Source organism: Mobula hypostoma, chromosome 10 (assembly GCF_963921235.1).
Source record: "Mobula hypostoma chromosome 10, sMobHyp1.1, whole genome shotgun sequence".
Classification (NCBI taxonomy): domain Eukaryota; kingdom Metazoa; phylum Chordata; class Chondrichthyes; order Myliobatiformes; family Myliobatidae; genus Mobula; species Mobula hypostoma.
In genome coordinates this window covers 27,674,033-27,701,187 of record NC_086106.1, presented here as the reverse complement: position 1 = coordinate 27,701,187, position 27,155 = coordinate 27,674,033, and the positions used below count along the sequence as shown (strand labels likewise).

Sequence of the window (27,155 nt, the reverse complement as noted above, 5' to 3'; positions counted from 1 at the left end):
CCTCCCTCTCTCCTCTCCTCTCCCCCTCTCCCCCTTTCCCTCCCCTCCCCTCCCCTGTATCTGTGTCTCCCCCTTTCTTCCCTCCTTCTCCCTCTCCCTCGTCACCTCTCTCACCCCCTCTCTTTCTCTCCTCTGCCCCTCCGCTCCTCACCACCTCTCCCCCTCTCTCTCTCCCACCTCCCTCCCCCTCGCTCCCCCTCCTCCCCTCCCTCTCCCTCCCATCGCATTATCCCACGCCATCCCCCCTCCCCCCCCTCTCCCCCCTCTCCCCCTCTCCTCCCCCCTCTCCCCCCTCTCCTCCCCCCTCTCCTCCCCCCTCTCCCCCTCTCCTCCCCCCTCTCCTCCCCCCCTCCCCCCCTCTCCTCCCCCCTCTCCTCCCCCCTCTCCTCCCCTCTCTCCTCCCCCTCTCCTCTCCTCTCCCCCTCCCCCTCTCCTCCCCCTTCCCCCTCTCTCCTCTCTCCTCTACCCCTCCCTCCATCCTTGCCCCTCTCACCCTCTCATCCTCCCCTTTCCCTCTCTCTTTCTCTCTCTCCCCCTCTCCTCTCTACTCTCCTCCTCTCCCCCTCTCCTCTCCCCCTCCACTCTCCTCTTCCCCCCTCCATCCTTCCCCCTCTCACACTCTCATCCTCCCCTCTCCCTCTCTCCCTCACTCCCTCTCCCTTTCTCTCTTTTGCTCCCCCTCCCCTCACCTGTATCTGTGTCTCCCCCCTCTCTTCCCTCCTTCTCCCTCTCACTCGCCACCACTCTCACCCCCTCTCTTTCCTCTTCTCTTCCCCTCCCCTTCTCATCACCTCTCCCCCTCTCTCTCTGCCACCTCCCTCCCCCTCCCCCCTCCATCCTTCCCCCTCTCATCCTCCCCTCTCTCTTTCTCTCTCTCCCTCCCTCACTCTCTCTCTTTCCCTCCCCTTCCCCTCCCCTGTATCTCTTCCATCTCTCTCCTCCCTCCTTCTCCTTCTCCCTCACCACCTCTCTCACCCCCTCTCTTTCCTCTCCTCTTCCCCTCCCCTTCTCACCAACCCTCTTCCTCCCTCTCCCTCCCTCTCTCCTCTACTCTCCCCCTCCCTCTCTCCTCTCCTCTCCTCCCTCCCTCCGTCTCTCCTCCCTTCCTCTCTTCCCCTCTTCCCCTCTCCCTCTCTCCCTTTCTCTCTTTTCCTCCCCCTCCCCTCACCTGTATCTCTGTCTCCCCCTCTCTTCCCTCCTTCTCCCTCTCACTCGCCACCTCTCTCACCCCCTCTCTTTCTCTCTTCTGCCCCTCCGCTTCTCACCACCCTCCCCTTCCCCCTCCCCTCTCCCCTCCCCTCTCCCCTCCCTCTCTCCCCCTCCCTCTCTCCCCCTCCCTCTCTCCCCCTCCCTCTCTCCCCCTCCCCCTCTCCCCCTCTCCCCCTCCCTCCCCCTCCCTCTCTCCCCTCTCCCTCTCTCCCTCCCTCCCTCTCCCTTTCTCTCTTTCCCTACCCTCCCCTGTATCTGTGTCTCCCCCCTTCCCTCCTTTTCCCTCTCCCTCGCCACCTCTCTCACCCTCTCTTTCCCCTCCCGCTTCCCCTCCCTCTTCCCCTCCCATCGCATTATCCCACGCCAGCCCCCCTCCCCTCCTCCCTCACTCCCTCTCTCTCTCACTCTCTCTCCCCCATCTCCCCTCCCTCTCTCCTCTCCCACTCCCTCTCTCCTCTCCCTCTCTCCTCTCCCCCTCTCTCCTCTCCTCTCCCCCTCTCTCCTCTCCTCACCCCCTCCCTCTCTCCTCTCCTCTCCCCCTCTCTCTCTCCTCTCCTCTCCCCCTTTCCCTCCCCTCCCCTCCCCTGTATCTGTGTCTCCCCCTTTCTTCCCTCCTTCTCCCTCTCCCTCGTCACCTCTCTCACCCCCTCTCTTTCTCTCCTCTGCCCCTCCGCTCCTCACCACCTCTCCACCTCTCTCTCTCCCACCTCCCTCCCCCTCGCTCCCTCTCCTCCCCCTCCCTCTTCCTCCCATCGCATTATCCCACGCCATCCCCCTCCCCCCCTCCCCCCCTCTCCCCCTCCCCCTCTCCCCCTCTCCCCCCTCCCCCCCCCCCCCCCCCCCCCCTCTCCCCCCTCTCCCCCCTCTCCTCCCCCCTCTCCTCCCCCCCTCTCCTCCCCCCCTCTCCTCCCCCCCTCTCCTCCCCCCTCTCCTCCCCCCTCTTCCCCCTCTCTCCTCTCTCCTCTACCCCTCCCTCCATCCTTGCCCCTCTCACCCTCTCATCCTCCCCTTTCCCTCTCTCTTTCTCTCTCTCCCCCTCTCCTCTCTACTCTCCTCCTCTCCCCCTCTCCTCTCCCCCTCCACTCTCCTCTTCCCCCCCTCCATCCTTCCCCCTCTCACACTCTCATCCTCCCCTCTCCCTCTCTCCCTCACTCCCTCTCCCTTTCTCTCTTTTGCTCCCCCTCCCCTCACCTGTATCTGTGTCTCCCCCCTCTCTTCCCTCCTTCTCCCTCTCACTCGCCACCACTCTCACCCCCTCTCTTTCCTCTTCTCTTCCCCTCCCCTTCTCATCACCTCTCCCCCTCTCTCTCTGCCACCTCCCTCCCCCTCCCCCCTCCATCCTTCCCCCTCTCATCCTCCCCTCTCTTTTTCTCTCTCTCCCTCCCTCACTCTCACTCTTTCCCTCCCCTTCCCCTCCCCTGTATCTCTGTCTCCATCTCTCTCCTCCCTCCTTCTCCTTCTCCCTCACCACCTCTCTCACCCCCTCTCTTTCCTCTCCTCTTCCCCTCCCCTTCTCACCAACCCTCTCCCTCCCTCTCTCGTCTCCTCTCCCCCTCCCTCTCTCCTCTCCTCTCCTCCCTCCCTCCGTCTCTCCTCCCTTCCCCTCTTCCCCTCTTCCCCTCTTCCCCTCTTCCCCTCTCCCCCTCTCCCCCTCTCCCCCTCTCCCCCTCTCATCTCTCCTCTCGTCTCCCCCTCCACTCTCTTCCCCTCCCTCCATCCTTCCGCCTCTCACGCTCTCATCCTCCCCTCTCCCTCTCTCCCTCATTCCCTCTCCCTTTCTCTCCCTCCCTCTCACTCTCTTTCCCTCCCACTCTCCTCCCCTGTATCTCTGTCTCCTCCTCTCTTCCCTCCTTCTCCCTCGCCACCTCTCTCACCCCCACTCTTTCTCTCTTCTGCCCCTCCACTTCTCACTACCTTTCTCCCAACTCCCTCCCTCCCCCTCCCCTCCTCCCCCTCCCCTTACCTCCCCTCCCCCTCCCTCTCTCCCCTCTCCCTCCCATCGCATTATCCAACGCCACCCTCACTCTCTCACTCTCTCTCTCCCCATCTCCCCTCCCTCTCCCCTCTCCCCTCTCCCCTCCCCCCTCTCCCCCCTCTCCCCCCTCCCCTCTCCCCCCTCCCCTCTCCCCCTTCCCCTCTCCCCCTTCCCCTCTCCCCCCTCCCCTCTCCCCCTCCCCTCTCCCCTCTCCCCCACCCCCTCTCCCCTCTCCCCTCTCCCCTCTCCCCTCTCCCCTCTCCCCTCTACCCCCTCTCCCCTCTCCCCTCTCCCCTCTCCCCTCTCCCCTCTCCCCTCTCCTCCCTCTCCCCTCCCCTCTCCCCTCTCCCCCCTCTCCCCTCTCCCCCCTCTCCCCCTCTCCCCCCTCTCCCCTCTCCCTCTCTCCCTCCCTCTCCCTTTCTCTCTTTCCTTCCCCTCCCCTCCGCTGTATCTGTGTCTCCCCCCTCTTCCCTCCTTCTCCCTCTCCCTCACCACCTCTCTCACCCACTCTCTTTCCTCTCCTCTTCCCCTCCCCTCCTCTCCCACCTCCCTCTCCCTCCCATCGCATTATCCCACGCCATCCCCCTCCCCTCCTCCCTCACTCCCTCACTCTCTCACTCTCTCTCCCCCTACTCCCCTCCCTCTCTCTTCTCCTCTCCCCCTCCCTCTCTCCGCTCCTCTCCCCCTCCCCCCTCCCTCCCTCCCTCTCCCCTCCCCTGTATCTGTGTCTCCCCCCTCTCTTCCTTCTCCCTCTCCGTCGCCACCTCTCTCACCCCCTCTCTTTCCTCTCCTCTTCCCCTCCCCTTCTCACCACCTCTCTCCCTCTCTCTCTCCCACCTCCCTCTCCCCTCTCCCTCCCATCGCATGATCCCACAATATCCTCCCTCACTCCCTCACTCTCTCACTCTTTCTCTCCCATCTCCCCTCCCTCTCTCCTCTCCTCTCCTCTCCCCCTCCCTCTCCCCTCTCCCCTCTCCCTCTCTCCCTCCCTCTCACTCTCTTTCCCTCTCCCTCCCCTGTATCTGTCTCCCCCCTTCCCTCCTTCTCCCTCTCCCTCGCCACCTCTCTCACCCCCTCTCTTTCCTCTCCTCTTCCCCTCCCCTTCTCACCACCTCTCCCCCTCTCTCTCCCACCTCCCTCCCCCTCCCTCTCCCCTCTGCCTCCCATCGCATTATCCCACAATATCCCCCCTCCCTCACTCCCTCACTCTCTCACTCTCTCTCTCCCACCTCCCTTCCCCTCTCCCTCCCATCGCATTATCCCACAATATCCCCCCTCCCCCCTCACTCCCTCACTCTCAAACTCTCTCTCTCCCCCATCTCCCCTCCCTCTCTCCTCTCCTCTCCCCCTCCCTCTCTCCTCGCTTCTCCCCCTCCCTCTCTCCTCTCCCCCTCCCTCTCTCCTCTCCCCCTCCCTCTCTCCTCTCCATTCCTCACTCTCTCCTCTCCACTCCTCCCTCCCTCTCTCCTCCCTCCCTCTCTCCTCTCTCCCTCTCCCCCTCTCCCCCTCTCCCTCCCACTCTCTCTTTCCCCCTCTCTACTCTCCCCTCTCCTCTCTCCTCTCGTCTCCCCCTCCACTCTCCTCTTCCCCTCCCTCCATCCTTCCCCCTCTCATGCTCTCATCCTCCCCTCTCCCTCTCTCCCTCACTCCCTCTCCCTTTCTCTCTTTTCCTCCCCCTCCCCTCACCTGTATCTGTGTCACCCCCTCTCTTCCCTCCTTCTCCCTCTCACTCGCCACCACTCTCACCCCCTCTCTTTCCTCTTCTCTTCCCCTCCCCTTCGCATCACCTCTCCCCCTCTCTCTCTGCCACCTCCGCCCCCCTCCCCCCTCCATCCTTCCCCCTCACATCCTCCCCTCTCTCTTTCTCTCTCTCCCTCCCTCACTCTCTCTCTTTCCCTCCCCTTCCCCTCCCCTGTATCGCTGTCTCCATCTCTCTCCTCCCTCCTTCTCCTTCTCCCTCACCACCTCTCTCACCCCCTCTCTTTCCTCTCCTCTTCCCCTCCCCTTCTCACCAACCCTCTCCCTCCCTCTCCCTCCCTCTCTCCTCTCCTCTCCTCCCTCCCTCTCGCCTCCCTCCCCCCTCCCCTTACCTCCCCTCCCCCTCCCTCTCTCCCCTCTCCCTCCCATCGCATTATCCCACGCCACCCTCACTCTCTCACTCTCTCTCTCCCCATCTCCCCTCCCTGTCCCCATCTCCTCTCCCCTCTCCCCTCTCCCCTCTCCCCTCTCCCCTCTCCCCTCTCCCCTCTCCCCTCTCCCCTCTCCCCTCTCCCCTCTCCCCCCTCCCCCCTCCCGCCTCTCGCCTCTCCCCCCTCTCCCCTCTCCCCTACCCCCTCTCCTCCCCCTCCCCTCCCTCCCCCCTCCTCCTCCCCCTCTACCCCTCTCCCCCCTCTCCCCCCTCTCCCCCCCTCTCCCCTCTCCCCTCTCCTCTCTCCCCTCTCCCCTCTCCCCTCTCCCCCTCTCCCCCTCTCCCCCTCTCCCTCTCTCCCTCCCTCCCTCTCCCTTTCTCTCTTTCCTTCCCCTCCCCTCCCCTGTATCTGTGTCTCCCCCCTCTTCCCTCCTTCTCCCTCTCCCTCACCACCTCTCTCACCCCCCCCTTTCCTCTCCTCTTCCCCTCCCCTCCTCTCCCACCTCCCTCTCCCTCCCATCGCATTATCCCACGCCATCCCCCTCCCCTCCTCCCTCACTCCCTCACTCTCTCACTCTCTCTCCCCTGCTCCCCTCCCTCTCTCCTCTCCTCTCCCCCTCCCTCTCTCCTCTCCTCTCCCCCTCCCTCTCTCCTCTCCTCTCCCCCTCCCCCTCTCCCCCTCTCCCTCCCTCCCTCTCCCCTCCCCTGTATCTGTGTCTCCCCCCTCTCTTCCCTCCTTCTCCCTCTCCGTCGCCACCTCTCTCACCCCCTCTCTTTCCTCTCCTCTTCCCCTCCCCTTCTCACCACCTCTCTCCCTCTCTCTCCCACCTCCCTCTCCCCTCTCCCTCCCATCGCATGATCCCACAATATCCCCCCTCCCCCTCCCTCACTCCCTCACTCTCTCACTATCTCTCTCCCATCTCCCCTCCCTCTCTCCTCTCCTCTCCCCTCTCCCCCTCATCCTCCCCTCTCCCTCTCTCCCTCCCTCTCACTCTCTTTCCCTCCCCCTCCCCTGTATCTGTCTCCCCCCTTCCCTCCTTCTCCCTCTCCCTCGCCACCTCTCTCACCCCCTCTCTTTCCTCTCCTCTTCCCCTCCCCTTCTCACCACCTCTCCCCCTCTCTCTCCCACCTCCCTCCCCCTCCCTCTCCCCTCTCCCTCCCATCGCATTATCCCACAATATCCCCCCTCCCCCCCTCCCTCACTCCCTCACTCTCTCACTCTCTCTCTCCCACCTCCCTCCCCCTCCCTCTCCCCTCTCCCTCCCATCGCATTATCCCACAATATCCCCCCTCCCCCCTCACTCCCTCACTCTCAAAATCTCTCTCTCCCATCTCCCCTCCCTCTCTCCTCTCCTCTCCTCCCTCTCTCCTCTCCTCTCCTCCCTCTCTCCTCTCCATTCCTCCCTCTCTCCTCTCCATTCCTCCCTCCCTCTCTCCTCTCTCCCTCTTCCCCTCTCCCCCCCACTCTCTCTTTCCCCCTCTCTACTCTCCCCTCTCCTCTCTCCTCTCGTTTCCCCCTCCACTCTCCTCTTCCCCTCCCTCCATCCTTCCCCCTCTCATGCTCTCATCCTCCCCTCTCCCTCTCTCCCTCACTCCCTCTCCCTTTCTCTCTTTTCCTCCCCCTCCCCTCACCTGTATCTGTGTCTCCCCCCTCTCTTCCCTCCTTCTCCCTCTCACTCGCCACCACTCTCACCCCCTCTCTTTCCTCTCCCCCTCTCCCTCCCCCTCTCTCCTCTCCTCTCCCCCTCTCTCCTCTCCTCTCCCCCTCTCTCCTCTCCTCTCCTCTCCCCCTCTCCCCCTTTCCCTCCCCTCCCCTCCCCTGTATCTGTGTCTCCCCCTTTCTTCCCTCCCTCCCTCTATCCGTCCCCCTCTCTCACCCCTCTCTCACCCCTCTCTCACCCCTCTCTCACCCCATCTCTCCCTCCCATCGCATTATCCCTCGCCATCCCCTCCTCCTCTCCCTTTCTCCCTCCCCCTACCTCCCTTAACCTCCCCCTCTCCTCTCCCCCCTGCCCTTTCCCCTCTCCCTCCCTTCCCCTCCCCTCCCCTCCCCTCCCCTCCCCTCCTCCCCCCTCCCTATCTCCCTCCCTCCTCTCCTCTCACCCTCTGTCCTCACCTCTCCTCTACTCCCACCCTCCCTCCTCTCCTCTGCTCCCACCCTCTCTCTTCTCCTCTCACCGTCTCCCCCACTCTCCCATCCTCTCCCCTCCCCCTCCCCTCCCCCTCCCCTCCCACTCCTCTCCCCCTCCTCTCCCCTCTCTCCTCCCTCCTTCTCCCTCTCCCTCACCACCTCTCTTTCCCCTCCCCCTCTCCCTCCCCCTCTCCCTCCCCCTCTCCCTCCCCCTCTCCCTCCCCCTCTCCCTCCCCCTCTCCCTCCCCCTCTCCCTCCCCCTCTCCCTCTCCCTTTCTCTCTTTCCCTCCCTCTCTCCTCTCCCCCTCTCTTCCCTCCTTCTCCCTCTCCCTCGTCACCTCTCTCACCCCCTCCCTTTCTCTCCTCTGCCCCTCCGCTTCTCACCACCTCTCCCCCTCTCTCTCTCCCACCTCCCTCCCCTTCGCTCCCCCTCCTCCCCTCCCTCTCCCTCCCATCGCATTATCCCACGCCATCCCGTCTCCCACCCTCTCCCACCCTCTCCCCTCCTCCCCTCCCCCTCTCCCCTCCCCCTCTCCCCTCCCCCCTCCCCCTCCCCCTCTCCCCCTCTCCCCCTCTCCCCCCTCTCCCCCCTCTCCTCCCCTCTCCTCCCCTCTCCTCCCCTCCCCCTTCCCCTCTCCTCCCCCCTTCCCCTTCCCCCTCTCTCCTCTCTCCTCTACCCCTCCCTCCATCCTTGCCCCTCTCACCCTCTCATCCTCCCCTCTCCCTCTCTCTTTCTCTCTCTCCCCCTCTCCTCTCTACTCTCCTCCTCTCCCCCCTCCTCTCCCCCTCCACTCTCCTCTTCCCCCCTCCATCCTTCCCCCCTCACGCTCTCATCCTCCCCTCTCCCTCTCTCCCTCACTCCCTCTCCCTTTCTCTCTTTTGCTCCCCCTCCCCTCACCTGTATCTGTGTCTCCCCCCTCTCTTCCCTCCTTCTCCCTCTCACTCGCCACCACTCTCACCCCCTCTCTTTCCTCTTCTCTTCCCCTCCCCTTCTCATCACCTCTCCCCCTCTCTCTCTGCCACCTCCCTCCCCCTCCCCCCTCCATCCTTCCCCCTCTCATCCTCCCCTCTCTCTTTCTCTCTCTCCCTCCCTCACTCTCTCTCTTTCCCTCCCCTTCCCCTCCCCTGTATCTCTGTCTCCATCTCTCTCCTCCCTCCTTCTCCTTCTCTCTCACCCCCTCTCTTTCCTCTCCTCTTCCCCTCCCCTTCTCACCAACCCTCTCCCTCCCTCTCCCTCCCTCTCTCCTCTACTCCTCCCTCTCTCCTCTCTCCTCTACTCCTCCCTCTCTCCTCTCTCCTCCCTCTCTCCTCTCTCCTCTACCCCTCCCTCCATCCTTGCCCCTCTCACCCTCTCATCCTCCCCTCTCCCTCTCTCTTTCTCTCTCTCCCCCTCTCCTCTCCCCCTCCACTCTCCTCTTCCCCCTCCATCCTTCCCCCCTCACGCTCTCATCCTCCCCTCTCCCTCTCTCCCTCACTCCCTCTCCCTTTCTCTCTTTTCCTCCCCCTCCCCTCACCTGTATCTGTGTCTCCCCCCTCTCTTCCCTCCTTCTCCCTCTCACTCGCCACCACTCTCACCTCCTCTCTTTCCTCTTCTCTTCCTCTCCCCTTCTCACCACCTCTCTCCCTCTCTCTCTGCCACCTCCCTCCCCCTCCCCTCCCCTCTCCCCCCTCCATCCTTCCCCCTCTCATCCTCCCCTCTCTCTTTCTCTCTCTCCCTCCCTCACTCTCTCTCTTTCCCTCCCCTTCCCCTCCCCTGTATCTCTGTCTCCATCTCTCTCCTCCCTCCTTCTCTTTCTCCCTCACCACCTCTCTCACCCCCTCTCTTTCCTCTCCTCTTCCCCTCCCCTTCTCACCAACCCTCTCCCTCCCCTCCCTCCCTCTCCCTCCTTCTCTCCTCTCCCCCCTCCCCCGCTACCACATCTCCCCCCCTCTTTATATCCCTCTCCCTCACTTCCACACCCTCCCTCCCTCTTCCTCCCCTCCCCTTCTCTGTATATCTCTCTCCTCCTCTCTCCCTCAATCTTTCTCCCTCCCTCTCCATCCTCCCTCCCTCCTCTCTCCTCTCTCCTCCCTCCCTCTCTCCTCTCCCCTCCCTCTTTATATCCCTCTTGCTCGCTTCCCCTCTCCCCCCTCCCTCCCTCTCTCTGTCTCTCCTTCTCCCTCGACACCTCTCTCACCCCCTCTCTGCCCTCTCCTCGCCCCCTCCCCGCTCGCTCTCTCCCCCTCCTTCCCTCCCTCCCTCTCTCGCCGTCCCTCTCTCTCGATCCCTCCATCTCTCCCTCCCATCACATTATCCCTCCCTCTCTCCCTCCATCTCCCTCCCTCCCTCCCTCCCTCCATCTCCCTCTCTCTCCCCACTCCCCCTCCCTCTTTATATCCCTCTCCCCCTGCCCCCTCCCCCCCACTCTCCCTCCCTCTATCTCTCCTCTCCCCCTCTCTCCCCCCTCTCTGTCCCTCCTTCTCCCTCTCCCTCTCCCTCTCCCCCCTCTCTCCCCCCTCTCTCCCCCCTCTCCCCCCTCCCCCTTCCCCCTCTCTCCCCCCTCTCTCCCCTTCTCCCTCTCCCTCGACACCTCTCACCCCCTCTCTCCCCTCTCCTCTCCCCCTCCCCGCTCGCTCTCTCCCCCTCCTTCCCTCTCTCCTTCCCCCTCTCCCCCTCTCCCCCACTCTGTCCCCCCTCCCCCCTCTCCCCCTCCCCCTCTTTCACCCCCTCTTTCCCCTCTCCTCTCCCCCTCCCCGCTCGCTCTCTCCCCCTCCTTCCCTCCCTCCCTCTCTCGCCATCCCTCTCTCTAGCTCCCTCCATCTCTCCCTCCCATCGCATTATCCCTCCCTCGCTCCCTCCATCTCCCTCTCTCCCTTCCTCCCTCCATCTCCCTCTCTCCCCCTCTCTCACCCTCCCTCATCCCCCTCTCACCCCGTCTCTCCCCCTCTCCCTCCCTCCATCTCTCCTCTCCTCCTCTCTCCCCCTCTACCCCCTCTCTTTTTATATCCCTCTCGCTCGCTTCCTCCCCCTCTATATCCCTCCCCCTCCCTCCCCCCTCCTTTCAACTTTCCTCTCCTCCTCCCTCTCTCCCTCTCCCTCTCCCTCTCCCTCTCCCTCTCCCTCTTTCCCCATCCCCCCGCCTAAGAGAGAATTGCCCCTTGCAGCAAGAGATTGCCCTTTTTTACCCCCTATTTCTCTATTCATTGAGATACAGTGGGGAGTGGGCCGTTCCGACCCCACTGAGCCGCGCTGCCCTGCAACCCTCTGGATTTAACCCTGGCCCCATCACAGAACCACCCACCTACCCAGTGGTCGGTCTTTGGGAGTGCGGGAGGGAACCGGAGGGACACCCGCAGGTCCACGGGGAGGGGACGGTACATCTCCTTACGGCAGCGGCGGGAATTGAACCCGCCGGCGGCAGCTCTGTAATGCGCTGTGCTGACCACTACTCTACCTTGGTGGGAGGATGATTACCTGTCTGTGTTAGAATGTTCCCAGATGAACCGGGGGTGGGGGGAGAGAGGGAGAGGAAGAAAGAGAGGGAATGAGTGAGAGAGAGGGAGAAAGGGATAGGAATGGGGAGAGGGAGTGTGGGAGAGAGGGAATGAGGGAGAGAAGGAGAAAGGCAGAGAGAGGGGAGAGGGAAACGGAGAGAGACGGGGAGAGAGGGAGTGAGGGAGAGAAGGAAAAAGGCAGAGAGAGGGGAGGGAAACGGAGAGAGATGGGGCGAGAGGGAGTGAGGGAGAGGCAGGGAAAGAGAGAGAGAGAGACTCTGATCTCACATTACAGCACCTATGTTAAAGATGAAAGGTAACAGAACAATTTATTTAGTTCTAATGCCCTTATAGTGATTCTTTTCAACTGCACACAACTTTCATCCCTCCCTCTTCACACCCACGTTACTGACTTCCAGGTAACGAATACACATCAGCCCTGTCTTGTTTTCCATTTAGCTGTGCTTCATGCTTCTTAGGAACCCATTGTTTGGGGTTGCATTTTGAGTTTACTGTACAGTCCATACTCAGATTGGCAGCTGCAGTCAGTTGCTGAAGTTATTTGCTCTTCATGCTAACTCCACTGATCCACACTGATCGTATGGAGGCCATTGGCCATTGTCGGTGGGAAAAATGTGGGGTATTTTATGAAGAAAGATATGAGGTTTAGATAACTACTGTTGCCTTTCTGCTTTGAGGCAGTGTTCTTGTGGATGTGTCTGTCTCTCTGTATCTTTTATTTCAGATGAATATGGATTAATCTTTCCAACTGCAAGCAATCCAGTGGTGAGTATGTGCAGTTCCCTTCAACTCCGCGTGTAACCTGCATTCTATTTCTTTTTGTATACGTCCGTTTGTTCATTCGTTACGTGCCCTTCCTGGATGATGTGGGTGATCACGGTCTTTCCGTGGCCATGACTGTCCTTGGCAAGTTTCTCTACAGAAGTGGTTTGCCATCACCTTCTGGGCAGCGTCTTAACAAGATGGGTGAAATCCCAGCCATTATCAATACCCTTCAGAGACTGTCAGTGGCCGCATAGCTTGTGATATAGGCTGGCTGCTCATGCCTGTTCCCATGGCTTCACCTGACCCTGATTCGAGGCTTGGGGGGTGGGGGGGGGCACTGCTAAACAAGTGTTACACCTTGCCCAAGGGTGACCTGCAGGCTAGCGAAGGGAAGGAACGCCTTCCACCACCTTTGGTAGAGACGTGTCTCCACCCAAGTGTATACTGAGTTGTCGCAAAACCTGCGGAGATAATTGCCTGGTGTTGATAATCTACAGCCTCGGCGAGGCCACCTTCAGGATAGAGGACAAGCAAGCACTTTGTATCCCATCTGGGAAACCTCCAGCATCGACCTGGAACTTAGGATATAGAACAGTACGTGAGTTCAAAGAAGAGATAGGCCATCCCTACTTTGTGCAGTTTCTGGTGATCTCTTTCGTATCAGGGTGTTCAGGTGACCCCAGTCTGGATTAAGTTAACAGGGAGTAATCCTATTCTAAGTGCTCTAACTTTATGGACCCAATTCGTATTCTTAGGCCTAGTTATTAGGCTGAATTTGGGGAGTAAGTGTTGCTTTTAGGCCTAGTTTGTAGGCTTCATTTAGACTGTTAAAGCCCTTTTGGCCCTCAGCATTGTGCTGATCCAATGAAATGGTCAATTAAGCCAGTCTCCTCTGCCTACCCAATGTCCATATTCCTCTATTTTCCTCGCAGTCAGGGGCCTATCTAAACGTCTCCAAAAAAATCCCGAACGTTTCTACCTCTACCACCACCCGAGACAGTGCATTCCAGGGACCCACTACCTTCTATGTGGGGAAAAATAAACTTGCCCTCACATCCCCTTTGAAGCTACCCACTCTTACTTTAAGTGCATGCCCTTTGGTATTAGACGTTTCAACCCTGGGAAAAAGATACTGTCTGTCTACACTCTCCATGCCTCTTATGCATCTCTATCAGATCCCCCCTGCACCTCTGAAGTTAGTTTTCTCTAACTTCCAGTAATTTTCCCCCTCCCCCTTACCTCTTCTTCAATTCTTCACTCTGGCATCTTTTCTCCACTTCACCTGCCTATCACCTTCCCCTGGTTTCCCTCTTCCTCCTTTTTCTCCCATGGCTCTCTCTCCTCTCCTATCAGATTCCTTCTTCAGCCCTTTACCTTTCCCACCTATCACCTCCCAGCTCTTTATTTCATCCTCTGCGCGCGCGCGTGCACACACACACACACACACACACACACACACACACACACACATACACATACACACACACACACACACACACACACACACACACACACACACACAGACCTGGCTTCACCTATCACCTTGTACTCTTTCCCCTCCACACCACCTTACCCCCCCGCTTTCCTTTCCAGACCTGAGAAGGGGCCTCGGCCCAAAACGTCGACTGTTCAATCCTCTCCACAGATGCTGCCTGACCTGCTGAGCTCCTCCAGGAGTTTGTGTGCGCTGCTCTGGATTTCCAGCGTCAGCAGGATCTCTTGTGTTAAAGTTAGTGGGGGACCGCAGCACCCATTATAACGGGAAATTTTGTGTTCATGTGAGTAGGGAGCTCAGTGTGTATTCCATGGCTCACAACTGCTTAGGCTGAACAAATAAACCTGTCCCCATGCTCAACTGGGTGATTCATCCGGGGGAACGATGGGAGCATCTATGTTGGGAAATAAAGAGTTGCCACTTCCGGCCGAGACCCTTTGTCAGGACTGGAAAGGAAGGGAGAAGAGGCCAGGATAAGAAGGAGGGGGGAGGTGGGGGGAAGGAGGGCAAGCTGAGTCAGATCTTCCCCGGCTGGAGAAGGAAACAGGGGCAAGAATTTCACAGAATTTGCCCCAGAAGATGGGTTGGAAGGTTACATCATCCTCATTCACCAACGTTCTTGCCTCCTCTCCTGAGCCTGTGCTTGGAGATGAATGCCAAGACCCCAGAGTTGGTGCGCAGGAGATTTGTTCAAGGGCTTCAGCTGCAGGGAGAGAGACTGGGGAAGCTGTTGCATTGACGGAGGAGTAAACAAGGTTATTCTATAAATAAAGGACAGATTTTACTGTAAACATCTGAAAACGTTGCCACAGTGCCGGGGAAGGGAGCCATTTCAGCGTGAGGAGTACGAAGTCTGGCCGTAGTAATCTCTGCGGCATTCACTAAATGCTAGAGGAACTCAGCATGTCAGGCAGCATCTATGCCGGCCGGTGGTGTGGTGGCATCCGCACCAGACTTCGAGCCGAGTGGCGGTTCGAGTCCGGCCGGTTCCTTGCACGCCTTCCATCCGTGCTGGGTTGAGCGTCAAGCTGGCGACTCGGCCTGGTAAAAAAACAGACAGATGTGAACGAAACGGCAAGGTTACTGCCCAATGCGCCATGAGCCACGGAGAGGAACAACTAAAACAGTCGGCGTTTCGGGCCGAGGGCCTTCATCAGGACTGGAAATGAGATGAGAAGTCAGAGGTGAGGGGAGAAGAAGAAGAAGTACAAGGTGGCAGGTGATAGGTGATAGAAGGGGTGGGGGTGAAGTAAAGAGCTGGGAGGTCGATTGGTGAAAGAGATAAAGGGCTGGAGAAGGGGGAATCTGATAGGAGAAGACAGAAGGCCATGGAAGAAAGGGAAAGGAGAGGAGCATCTGAGGGAGGTAAGGAGATGAGGTGAGAGAGAGAAATGGGGATGGGAAACGGTGAAGGCAAGGGTGTTGGGGGGGCGGGAAATTCGCCGAAGTTCGAGAAATCAATGTTCATTCTATCAGGTTGGAGGCTACCCAGAGGGAATATAAGGTGTTGCTCCTCCAACCTGAATGTGGCCACATCGTGGCAGTAGAGGAGGCCGTGACTGACATGTCTGAATGGAAATGGGAAATAGAATTGAAATTGGTAGCCACCGGGAGATCCAGATGGAGTGTTTATTGCTCGGCGAAGCGGTCTCCCAGTCCACATTGGGTCTCACCGATATACAGGAGGCCGCACCTGGCGCAACAGGTAGTCGACCCCAACAGACTCACAGGTGAAGTGTCGCCTCACCTGGAAGGACTGTTTGGGCCCTGAATGGTAGTGATGGAGAGTGTGGGGGCAAGTGTGGCACTTGTAAGTGCCAGGAGGGAGATCAGTGGGGAGGGACAAATGGACAAGAGCGTCGTGTAGGATTCAATCCCTGCTGAAAGTAGAAAGTGGGGAGAAGGGAAAGATGTGCTTGGTGGTGGGATCCTGTTGGAGATGGCGGAAGTTGCAGAGAATTATGTGTTGGACGCGGAGGCTGGTGGGGTGGTAGGTGAGGATAAGAGGAAATCTCTCCCTGCAGGGGCGGCATGAGGATGGGGTGAGAGCAGACATTTGTGAAATGGAAGAGAGGTGAGGGCAGCTTTGATGTTGGAGGAAGGGAAGCTCCTTTCGTTGAAGAAGGAGGACATCTTCTTTGTTCTGGAATGAAAAGCCTCATTCTGAGAGCTGATACGGCAGAGCCAGAGGAACTGAAAGAAGGGGATGTCATTTTTACAAGTGACAGACTGGGAAGAGGTATATTTCAGGTAGCTGTGAAAATGAGTAGGTTTATAAAAGATATCAGTAGATAAACTTTCTGCAGAGATAGAGACAGAGAGATCAAGAAAGAGAAGAGAAGTGTTGGAAATGGACCAGGTAAATTTGAGGGCAGCGTGGAAGTTGTAGGCAAAGTTGGTGAAGTGGACGAGTTCAGCACTGGTGCAGGAAGCAGCACTAATGCAGTTATCGATGTAGTGTCGGAAGAGTTGGGACATGATACCAGTGTAGGCTTGGAACATAGACTGTTCCACGTAGCCGATGAAAAAGCAGGCATAGCTGGGACCCCCGCGAGTGCTGGTGGCTTCACCTTTTAGTTTGAAGGAAGTGGGAGGAGCCAGAGGAGAATTTGTTGAGGGTAAGGAACAGTTCTGCCAGAGGGAGGAGAGTGGTGGTGGAGGGGAACAGGTTGGGTCTGGTGTCCAGAAAGAAGCAGAGAGCTTTAAGGCTGCTAGGGACTGGAGGTGTGTAGGGACTGGACGTCCGTAGTGAAAATGAGACGACCAGGGCTAGGGAACTTGAAGTGATTGAAAAGATCAAGAGCAAGTGATGGGTTTACCTGGACTAGTAGGTTTGTGGATCTTGGGTAGGAGGTAGAAATGGGAGGTGCAGGTTGAGGGAATAATGAGGTTGGTGGTGGTGGGTTGGAGATCCCCAGAGTCAATATGGTTGGTGATGGTGTGGAGGACAATGGCCTGGTGCTCCTTAGTGGGGTCCTGTTCCAGGGGTAAGTAAGAGGAGGTGTCTGAGAGCTGGCGCTGGGGCTCAGCAAGGTAGAGGTCAGTTCGCCAGACTACTACAGCACCTCCCTAATCTGCAGGTTTGATGGTGAGATTAGGATTAGTGCGGAGGCAGTGCAGAGCGGAGTGTTGAGAAGGAGTGAGGTTGGAAATGGAGAGGAATGTTGAAGTTGAGACGGTTGATGTCCCATCGGCAGTTGGCAGTGAAAAGGTCCAGGGCAGGTAAAAGACCAGGGTAGAGTGTCCAGGAAGAGGAGGAGGGTTAAAGATGGGAGAAGGGGTCACTGGTGTGGGGTGGGACGTCCTTGCCTAAGAAATAGGCTCGGAGACGGAGCTGGTGGAGAAAGAGCTTGGCATCATGGTGGGCGCGGAACTCATTGAGGTGTGCGTGCGGGGGGACAAAAGTGAGGCCCTTACCGAGGACAGAACGGTCTGCCTCAGAGAGGGAGGTTGGAAGGAATTGTGAAGACCTGGCACGGATGAGAGCTGGGATTGGAGTGGGGGAGGGGGTTGGTCGTGTCTGAGGAGAGGGGAGGATTGAGGTGTTCAGGGAAGGTGATAGATGGGTGAATAGAAGAGAACTCGTAGGGGGGGAGCCAAGATGGAATATATTGTGTGTGCTGCTCTGAATATAGAGTATCTGTTGAACCTCTTGTGTTTAATCTCTGGTGTGTTTCTGGTTTTTAATTGTGAGGAGAGTTAATTTGCTCCAAAAACAATAATTCAAACTCAGGGATGGAAGAGCTTCAGGAGTCTATTCAGCAGTGGTGGGAATTGAACCCGGGTCGCCAGTACAGTAAAGCGTTGTGTGGACCGCTACGCCACCGGGCTGCCCCACGGTTCACTTGGAATCCAGCACTGTGTATGGAGTATATGATCGACAGGATTATGTTAAAAACAGATCCAGTGCCCTCCTTGGTTGGCGGGGTGGAGACACGTCTCTACCAAAGGAGGTGTGAAGCGTTCTTTCCCTCCGCCAGCCTGCAGGTCACCCTTGGGCAAGGTGTAGTACCTGCCACCTGCCTAGCCCCCCAATCTGGGCTATGTGAAGCTAAGGGAGCAGGTGGTGGATGGTTGTATGAGCAGCCGGTGCAGATCACAAGTCCAGGTTATGCCACCACTGATGCCAGGCAGACAATCTCTGAAGAGTATTGAAAATGGCTGGGGGGGTCACACATCTTGTAAAGACACTGCCCAGAAGGTGGCAGTGACAAACCACTTCTGTAGAAAATTTTGCCAAGAACAATCATGGTCATGGAAATACTGTGATTGCCCACATCACACGACACGGTGCATAATGGTGACGTCATATGACACGGCACATAATGATGAAGCAGCTTAATTTCCAACTGACAAATGCTGGAAATCCAGAGTAACACAAGCAAAATGGAGCAACTCAGGAGATTAGAGAGCTGGATAAAGAGCCAACATTACGGGCTGACCTCCAAGAGGTCCACAGCCTTGTTGTGGTTTGAAGGCTTGCATGCCTCAGTGACCCAGAGAGCTCTGCTGGCTGGGGTCAGGGCTTTGTGCTTTGGCTTTTGGTAGGATCGCCCACGCCGAACAGGTCAAAGGGTAGAGGTCAAACTAAGAGTGGTCCAGCAGTCCTCCGGATTCGGGGGTTCAGCTCAGAATTGTTACGGAAACAGTAGTGAAGATTCCTTCTACGCCTGAGTGCTGATGATACTCCTGAGTCTCCACCCAGGGCTTGCATGGCTGACAGTAGTGAAAACGGAGAGAAGCCACCGACGTGATGAAGGGAGTCCTGAAGATCGTCAGAGACGGAGGACCTTCATTGCAGAAGATAAAGTAAGTTTCAGTCCGAGACCCTTCATTAGGACTCACTAATACTTTCTGATTCGTGAAACCGACCATTGTGTGTGGGACATCCTGACTCTGCCCAGCTGAAACTACATTGGGGGAAGGCATCAGATCGGTATCGGCACTTTGTGAAAGATATATCCCTGCCTCTTAAGGCCCAGTTCAGGACAGATCTGTTTCATCACTTAAATCTCTGTTTAGTTGTATATTCAGGGTGCCATGCGTCAACCCTGTAACAGAAAGGGTTCTGCTAGTTGGGACGTGCTACCATTGTAATTATGTGATTCTGTCAATCTGCCTGACTCTATTCAAAATGTTCACATTAAGTAGGTGATTAGTTAATCAATCATGGTGTCAACGAAGTCAAAGTCAAAGTAAAATTTATTATCAAAGTAGGTATGCGTTTCCATCTACAACCCTGAGATTCATTTTCAATAAATCTATGGAATAAAAACCTTAACAGAATCAGTGAAAGACCGCGACAACTTGGGGGTCAGCCAGAGTGCAAAAGGCAACAAGCTGTGCAAATCCGAAAAGAAAGAAACAATAAACAATAAATAAGCAATAAATGTCGAGAACATGAGATGAAGAGTCCTTGAAAGTGAGTCCACAAGTTGTGGGAACATTTCAGTGATGGAGCAAGTGAAGTTGAGTGAAGTTAACCCCTTTGGTTCAAGAGCCTGTACCACCTTCCTGATGGTTGAGGGGTAATAACTGTTCCTGAACCTGATGGTGTGAGTCCTGAGGCTCCTGTACCTCCTCCTTGATGGTTGAGGGGTAATAACTGTTCCTGAACCTGGTGGTGTGAGTCCTGAAGCTCCTGTACCTCCTCCTTGATGGTTGAGGGGTAATAACTGTTCCTGAACCTGGTGGTGTGGGTCCTGAGGCTTCTGTACCTCCTTCCTGTTGGCAGCAATGAGGGAGGGAGTCGGATGATGGATGCTAATTTCCTGTGACAATGTTTCATGTAGATGTGCTTTACCTGTGATGGAGTGGGCAGCATCCACTACTTTTTGTAGGATTTTCCATTCAAGGGCATTGGTGTTTCCCTACCAGGCTGTGGTGCAGCCTGTCAGTATACTCTCCACCACACATCTATAGAAGTTTGTCAAAGTTTTAGAGGTCACGCTGACTCTCCACAGGCTATCAAGGAAGTAGAGACGCTGCCGTGCTTTCTACAATGGAATTTACAATAAAAACTCCACGTAAACACAGATTGCCAAACAACCAATGTGCAAAAGAATGCAAGTCGTGTATTAAAGAAAAGCAGGGAACTTGAGTTGTAAAATGTCCTTGAAATGTGAGTTTGCAGTTTGCAGGAAATCTGAAAAATAGTGTCTGGAGAGTAAGAACCTCTCGGATTCACCTACACCCTACATAAGGACTGAAAAGGGTTCTTGGCTTGAAACATCGACTGTGTATTCAATACCTTAGATGCTGCCTGACCTGCTGTGTTCCTCCGACAGTTTGCATGTGTTGTTCTGGGTTTCCAGCTTCTGCAGAGCCTCTCGTGTTTATGAAGACCCTCCCCATTCCTGCATTTGTTGCTCCGGTGTTTCTCCATTCTCCAGTCCCCCACCTTCCTTCCTTCCTCCTGCGACGGCGGCAATCTATTGGTCTCCAGTCTACAATCACAGACTGAACTGGCATTGTTTCTTTCGCAGTTCACCGTGCAGCCACAATCTTTGGGTTGAAAGAGGTCGGCGAAGAGGAGCAATGGACATTGTACTGGTCGGACAATTTCGTGTCATGGGATAAAGCCATGTCACTAAAGCGGTACCAGGTAATTGACCCACGGAAGAGCCAATGAGAAGCTCCCATTCTGCCCCCACCCCCAGAAACTGCACCATTGTGAAACTCCACTCAGCTTTTAAATTTCATGATGTTGATGCTGTAGTTACAAGGCATTCCTTCCCTCCGCTAGCCTGCATGTCAGCCTTGGGCAAGGTGTAGCACCCGGTTAGACCCCCCCGCCCCACTGATCAGGTCACATGAAGCCATGGGGGCAGCTGGTGGATGGCCGTATGAGCAGCCAGTGCAGATCAGAAGTCCTGGTGATATAACCACTGACGCCAGGCAGACAATCTCTGAAGAGTATTGACAATGGTTTGGTGGGGAGGGGGTTAACCATAGAACATAGAATAGTACAGCACAGTACAGGCCCTTCGGCCCACAATGTTGTGCCGACCCTTAAACCCTTCCTCCCATATAACCCCACTACCTTAAATTCCTCCATATACCTGTCTAGCAGTCTCTTAAATTTCACCAGTGTATCTGCCTTCACTACTGATTCAAGCAGTGCATTCCACGCACCAACCACCCTCTGAATAAAAAACCTTCCTCTAATATCCCCCTTGAACTTCACACCCCTTACCTTAAAACCATGTCCTCTTGTACTGAGCAGTGGTGCCCTGGGGAAGAGGCGCTGGTTGTCCACTCTATCTATTCCTCTTAATACCTTGTATACCTCTATCATGTCTCCTGTCATCCTCCTTCTCTCCAAAGAGTAAAGCCCTATCTCCCTTAATCTCTGATCATAATCCATACTCTCTAAACCAGGCCCCATCCTGTTAAATCTCCTCTGTACCCTTTCCAATGCTTCCACATCCTTCCTAAAGTGAGGCGACCAGAATTGGACATGGTACTCCAAGTGTGGCCTAACCAGTTTTATAGAGCTGCATCATTACCTCGCAACTCATAAACTCTGTCCCTCGACTTATGAAAGCTAACACCCCATAAGCTTTCTTAACTACCCTATCTACCTGTGAGGCAACTCATATTGTCCTCACCTTCACCAAGTTCCCTCTCATTGGTGAATACGGAAGAGAAGTATTCATTGAGGACCTCGCTCACTTCCACAACCTCCAGGCACATCTTCCCACCTTTATCTCTAATTGGTCCTACCTTCATTCCTGTCATCATTTTGTGCTTCACATAATTGAAGAATGCCTGGGTTTTCCTTTACCCTACTCGCCAAAGCCTTCTCATGCTCCCTTCTTGCTCTCCTCAGCCCCTTCTTAAGCTCCTTTCTTGCTACCCTATATTCCTCAATAGACCCATCTGCTCCTTGCTTCCTCGACCTTGTATGCTGCCTTCTTCCACCTGACTAGTTTTTCCACCTCACTTGTCACCCATGGTTCCTTCAGCCGATCATTCTTTATCTTCCTCACCGGGACAAATTTATCCCTAACATCCAGCAAGAGATCCCTAAACATCGACCACATGTCCATAATACATTTCCCTGCAAAATCATCATCCCAATTCACACCCGCAAGTTCTAGCCTTATAGCCTCATAATTTGCCCTTCCCCAATTAAAGTTTTTCCTGTCCTCTCTGATTCTGTCCTTTTCCATGATAATGTCAAAGGCCAGGGAGCGGTGGTCACTGTCCTCCAGATGCTCACCCACTGAGAGATCTGTGACCTGACCTGGTTCGTTACCGAATACTAGATCTAGTATGGCATTCCCCCTAGTCGGCCTGTCAACATATTGTGACGGGAATCCATGCTGGACATACTTAACAAACTCTGTCCCGTCTAAACCATTGGAACTAATCAGGTGCCAATCAATATTAGGGAAGTTAAAGTCACCCATGACAACAACCCTGTTATTTTTGCACCTTTCCAAAATCTGCCTCCCAATCTGCTCCTCGGTATTTCTGCTGATACCAGGGTGCCTATAGAATACTCTCAATAGAGTAACTACTCCCTTCCTGTTCCTGACTTCCACCCATACTGACTCAAAAGAGGATCCTGCTACATTACACACCCTTTCTGTAGCTGTAATAGTACCCCTGACCAGTAATGCCACCCCTCCTCCCCTTTCCCCCCTCTCTATCCCTTTTAAAGCACTGAAATCCAGGAATATTGAGAATCCATCCCTACCATCTTGTAAAGACAATACCCAGAAGAAGGCAATGGCAGACCACTTCTGTAGATAACATTTGCTGAGAACAATCACGATCAGGAGACCGTGATTGCCCACGTCATACGACATAATGGTTATGATGTGCACATAGTACTGTATTTGTCATCGTGGAGCAGAGAGCGAGTTTGTAACTCTGGCGGGAACAAAGGATTTTGGGAATGGCGAGGGTGGAGCACCCCAGGAGGGGTGTGGGACAGGTGGCAGAGAAGGAGTGCCAGGGGTGGGGGGGGGGTGCAGACACACCCAGCCCTGAGACACCAGGCAAGGTCACTTGATTCCAAAAATTGGTTTATTAATCATTACAGAATGTCTCTCTGGTGCCTCCCCCTCCCTTTCCCTTTTCCCAACCATGATTCATTTCTCTCTCCCTGCCCCACTTCCCACTCAGTCCGCAATAGACACCCGTATCAGAATCAGGTTTATCATCACTCACACATGTCATGAAATTAGATTTTTTTTGTGGCAGCAGTACATAAAACCACTACAGTACTGTGCACCCCTGGTATTTAGATGTGCTCCTAAGACTTTTGCAGAGTACTCTACCTCATTATGATCTTGCATTTTGTCATTTATCTGTGCTGCATTTTCTGGGCAGCTTTTACACTTTATTCTGTACTTTGATTATTTTACCCTGTTCTGCCTCATTGTACTGATCTGTGTGAACAGTAGGCAAGACAAGCTTTTCACTGATTCTTGGTATGTGCATGAAAATCACAGGAGGTCAGCAGTTTCTGACATACTCAAACCACCCTGTCTGTCACCAGCAATCATTCCACGGTCAAAGTCACTAAGATCACAAATTCTTCCCCCTCTATTCTGATGTTTGGTCTGAACAATGACTGAACTTCTTGACCATGTCTGCATGTTTTATGCATTGAGTTTCTGCCACATGGTTGGCTGATGAGATATTTTATATTCAGGAGCAGGAGCACCTAGTAAAATGGTCACTGAACGTATGCCACGTCATACTGGTATACCGTCTGCATGGATTGATAATTCTTTTCCTCACACAGAAAATGAATTACTTTCTTGGGATGCACGAAATCTGTATGAAGGATTTGCTGGTCATGAACTTAAATCGCATGCTAAGGCAATTCCCAGAAGATTACAACATCTTCCCAAAAAGCTGGCGTTTACCATCTGAGTAAGTTTAAAGACCACCTCGAAATGGAGTGGGGCTCTGTTCATGCGTGTGTGTGTTTCGAACTTTCAAAGTACATTTATTATCAAAGAATGTGTAATTTAAACAACCCTGAGATCTCCTTGCTTGTCAGCAGTTGCAAAGGAAGAAATCCAAAAGAACCCAATTAAAACTAAAGGCCAACACCCGATGCGCGGAGAAAGGGAAAAAGCACAAATCATGCAAACGGTAGAAGCAAGCGACAACATTGTGAACCAAAATCTGTATGGTCTCTCTGAACCATAAAGTGTGTGTGTGTGTGTGTGTGTGTGTGTGTATAGGTTATGAAAAGATTAAAGATTAGCCTTACTTGTCACATGTACAGTACATCGAAACATACAGTGATATGTGGTCTCAGGCACAGAGCCGAGAGTGCATCGAACCGGCAGAGCCCGGGTCCCGAGAACGAGGAACGACCTGAGATTTGGACGAGTTAAGTGCCGGGCCAGATTGAAAAGGTCAGGAGGTGACGAACGGGCTGGTATTCAGCTCGCTGCTCGGCAAGGTTTACTGAGCAGTGCGCTGAACTGAGGCCGTGGCCTGCAACGAACAGGCTCCTGGACTGGCTGCAGTGACGACTGGCTTCGTGTCAGTGCACTCACTTCTGTCAACTTCAGTTCTGAAAGTTATTTGCTTACTTTTATTGTTGGCACGATTTAATTTTGTTTCTGCCCATTGGGTGTCTGGCAGTCTTCACTTTTTTAATGGGTTCTTTTATGTTTCGTTGTTCTGTGGCTGCCTGTAAGGAGACGATTCTCAGGATTGGATGTCGTATACCTACTTTGATAATAAATGTACTTGGAACTGCGTCAATGACACTTAGCACCACTTTCCCATCTCTATTACATCAAAGGTTAAAGTTCAAAGTAAATTTATTATCAAGGTACATATATGATATGACCTTGAAATTTGTTTTCTTGCAAGTACAATAGAATTTGTGAAAGACTATAAATAACAAAGACTGACAAACAACCAGTGTGCAAAAGAAGATGGATTGTGCCAAGTTGCAGAGTTCTTGAAAAAGAGTCCATACGGTTGTAGAATGAGTTGAGGGTGGAGGTGAGTGAAGGTATCCATGCTGATGGTTGAGGGGTAATTACTGTTCCTGAACCTGATGGTGTGGGACCCCAGTCTGCTTGGACCTCTTTGTCCAATGAGCTGAGAGCATGGGTGTGGATGTTGGATGCTGTTTTCTTGTGGCAGTTAAGTGTACTTAATGGTGGGGAGGATTTTGCCTGGCATGGACTTTCTATAAACTCTTCCATTAATGCACATTGGTCTAAAGTTGAGATACGTTTTAAAAAAAGCCTCAACATATCTCATCTTAGCAATCTTTGTTGAACATACACCCAAGTTGCAAGGGTCCATTAAGTTAACACCTAATGGAAAGAGATATTAAATGACCATTACCAGTCTCTCCTCCCATGTACCCACCCTCACCCCCTCTCACTCTCCCTGTCACTTCCTCTGTTGCTTCCTCTTCCCACTCATACCCACTCTCTCTCCCAATACTCCCCCCACTCCCCTGCCACTCTGCTCTTGCACTCCCCCGCTCCCAATCCCCCATGCATGCCCTCCAACACACAGCTCCCAATCCCCCCTTTCACTCCCCCCAACACCCCTCCCACTCCCCTCTCTGAGTCCTCTCTCCCACTCCTCCCTCCACTACCACCTCCCCTCCCCTCTCACATCTGTATCATACAGCTCTCCAGTGATGTGGATGCAGCGTATAAGATATAGCTGACCAATCTCCCATCATTGCCCAAAGGCAAAGGTACCCACATGATTGTTATAATGCCTGCATCCCTCACCTGCTTGAAAAATTATGATGTCAAAGGCAAGTGCTCATTCAATAGTCAACAAATTAGGAAAAGAGATGGCAAGGTGGGACTTGTTAGGCAAAGAGATTGCATGGTGGGACTTGTTAGGCAAAGAGATGGTGTAGTGGGACTTGTTGGGCAAAGAGATGGCGTGGTGGGACTTGTTAGGCAAAGGGATGGCATGGTGGGACTTGTTGGGCAAAGAGATGGCGTGGTGGGACGTTAGGCAAAGGGATGGTGTGGTGGGGCTTGTGAGGCAAAGAGATGGCGTGGTGGGACTTGATAGGCAAAGGGATGGCGTGGTGGGTCTTGTTGGGCAAAGAGATGGCGTGGTGGGTCTTGTTGGGCAAAGAGATGGCGTGGTGGGACTTGTTAGGCAAAGGGATGGCGTGGTGAGACTTGTTGGGCAAAGAGATGGCCTGGTGGGACTTATGGCCTCCAGTTAAATTGACAGCAACAAAAGAGAGTTAATTTAAAATAAGTCTCTGCAATCAGCAGCAAATATATTTCAGCCATGTCTCCTGACTAAAAGCAGTGAGTGAAGGAGAGCTGAACAAGGTACAGAGGGAATGGATCTTTGATGTAGAAAGGAAAGCTAGGGGTCCAAGTTCATAACTCCCTGCAAATGGCCATGCAGATAGGTAGGGTGGTCAAGAGGTGTAGAGAAGTCTTTGCCGCCTTGGTTGTACACTCAGTACCCGAGTAAAGACGACATTTCACAGCTGTATAAAGCTTCAGTCAGCCTCCATTTGGAGTATTGTTGCAGTCTGGTCACCCTATTGCAGGAAGGATATGGAGGCTAAGCCTGCAGGACCATAAGACACAGGTGCAGAATTAGGCCATTTGGCTCATCGAGTCTGCTCCGCATTCCATCATGGCTGATCTATTATCCCTCCCAAACCCACTCTCCAGCCTTCTCCCTATAACCTTTGACACTCTGACTAATCAAGAACTTATCAGCCTCCACCAGTGGTTTGTCGTCCACAGTCATCTGTGGCAATGAATTCCACATGTTCACCACCTTCTGGCGAAAGAAATCCCTCCTCATCTCTGTTCTAAGGGGACGTCCTTGTACTCTGAGGTCTTGAACTCTCCCACGATTCTCCTCTAGGGGAGAAAGTGGTCCAGGGACTGACTTACACAGGCGTGGGGACATTTGGTTGGATTTTGAGGACGGGTAACTAGACCATAGACAGGGGCTTGGCCTCCACAGCTGTCTGTGGCAACAAACTCTGCTGATTCACCACTCTAGCTGTAGCTCAGGAGTTACCAACCTGTTTTATGCCATTGACCCCTACCGTTAACCAAGGGATCCATCGACCACAGAATGGGAATCCCTACAAGACCAGCTGAGAAATTCTTTCTTGTATCCGTTGAAAATGGACGTCTCTCTATTTTGAGACTATGCCCTTTGGTCTGAGACTCATTTGAGAGAGGATGCAGAAAATGTTGGCCAGGACTGACTGAGAGAGTATAAATCTCTTTTGTCTCTACATTGAGGTTGGACAAGATTGGGATTTTTTTCTTGGGAGTGCAGGAGGCCGAGGGAAGTTTATAAACGTTGGACAAGATTAGATTATGAGGACATTCAGTCCACGTTTATTGTCATTTAGAAATACATGCATTAAGAAATGATTCAATGTTCCTCCAGTATAATATCACAGAAACACAGGACAGACCAAGACTAAAAGGGACACAAACCACATAATTATAACATATAGTCACAACAGTGCAAAGGAATACCGTAATTTGATAAAGAGCAGACCATGGGCACAGTAAAAAAAAGTCTCAAAGTCCCGATAGCCCCAACATCTCACGCAGACAGTAGAAGGGAGAGACTCTCCCTACCATGAGCCTCCAGCGTTGCAAACTTGCCGATGCAGCATCCTGGAAGCACCCGACCACAGCCGACTCTGAGTCCACCCGAAAACTTCGAGCCTCTGACCAGCCCTCTGACACCGAGCACCATCTCTGCCGAGCGCTTCGACCCCGCCCCGGCCGCCGAGCAACGAGCAAAGCCGAGGATTCGGGGCCTTCCCCTCTGGAGATTTCGGATCACACAGTAGCAGAGGCAGTGTAACAGGCATTTCAGAAGTTTCACCAGATGTTCCTCCATGCTCTCACGTCTGCCTCCATCAAATCAGAATTGTGCACGGCACCCTACTTGACAGATAACAGACATTCATCACCGGAGTGGCCGCTGCGCGCTG

General features: G+C 54.6%; 1 protein-coding gene across 1 annotated transcript in view; it reads left to right on the top strand.

The window, feature by feature from the left end:
* Window positions 1-27,155, top strand: part of LOC134352463 (probable beta-tubulin polyglutamylase) — a 104,484-nt gene that overhangs the window by 19,210 nt on the left and 58,119 nt on the right. Inside the window, exons 2-4 of the mRNA XM_063059743.1 lie at window positions 11,669-11,703; window positions 19,684-19,802; window positions 22,959-23,089. Coding sequence (XP_062915813.1) covers window positions 11,669-11,703; window positions 19,684-19,802; window positions 22,959-23,089 — 285 coding nt within the window. The remainder of the gene's footprint in view (window positions 1-11,668; window positions 11,704-19,683; window positions 19,803-22,958; window positions 23,090-27,155) is intronic.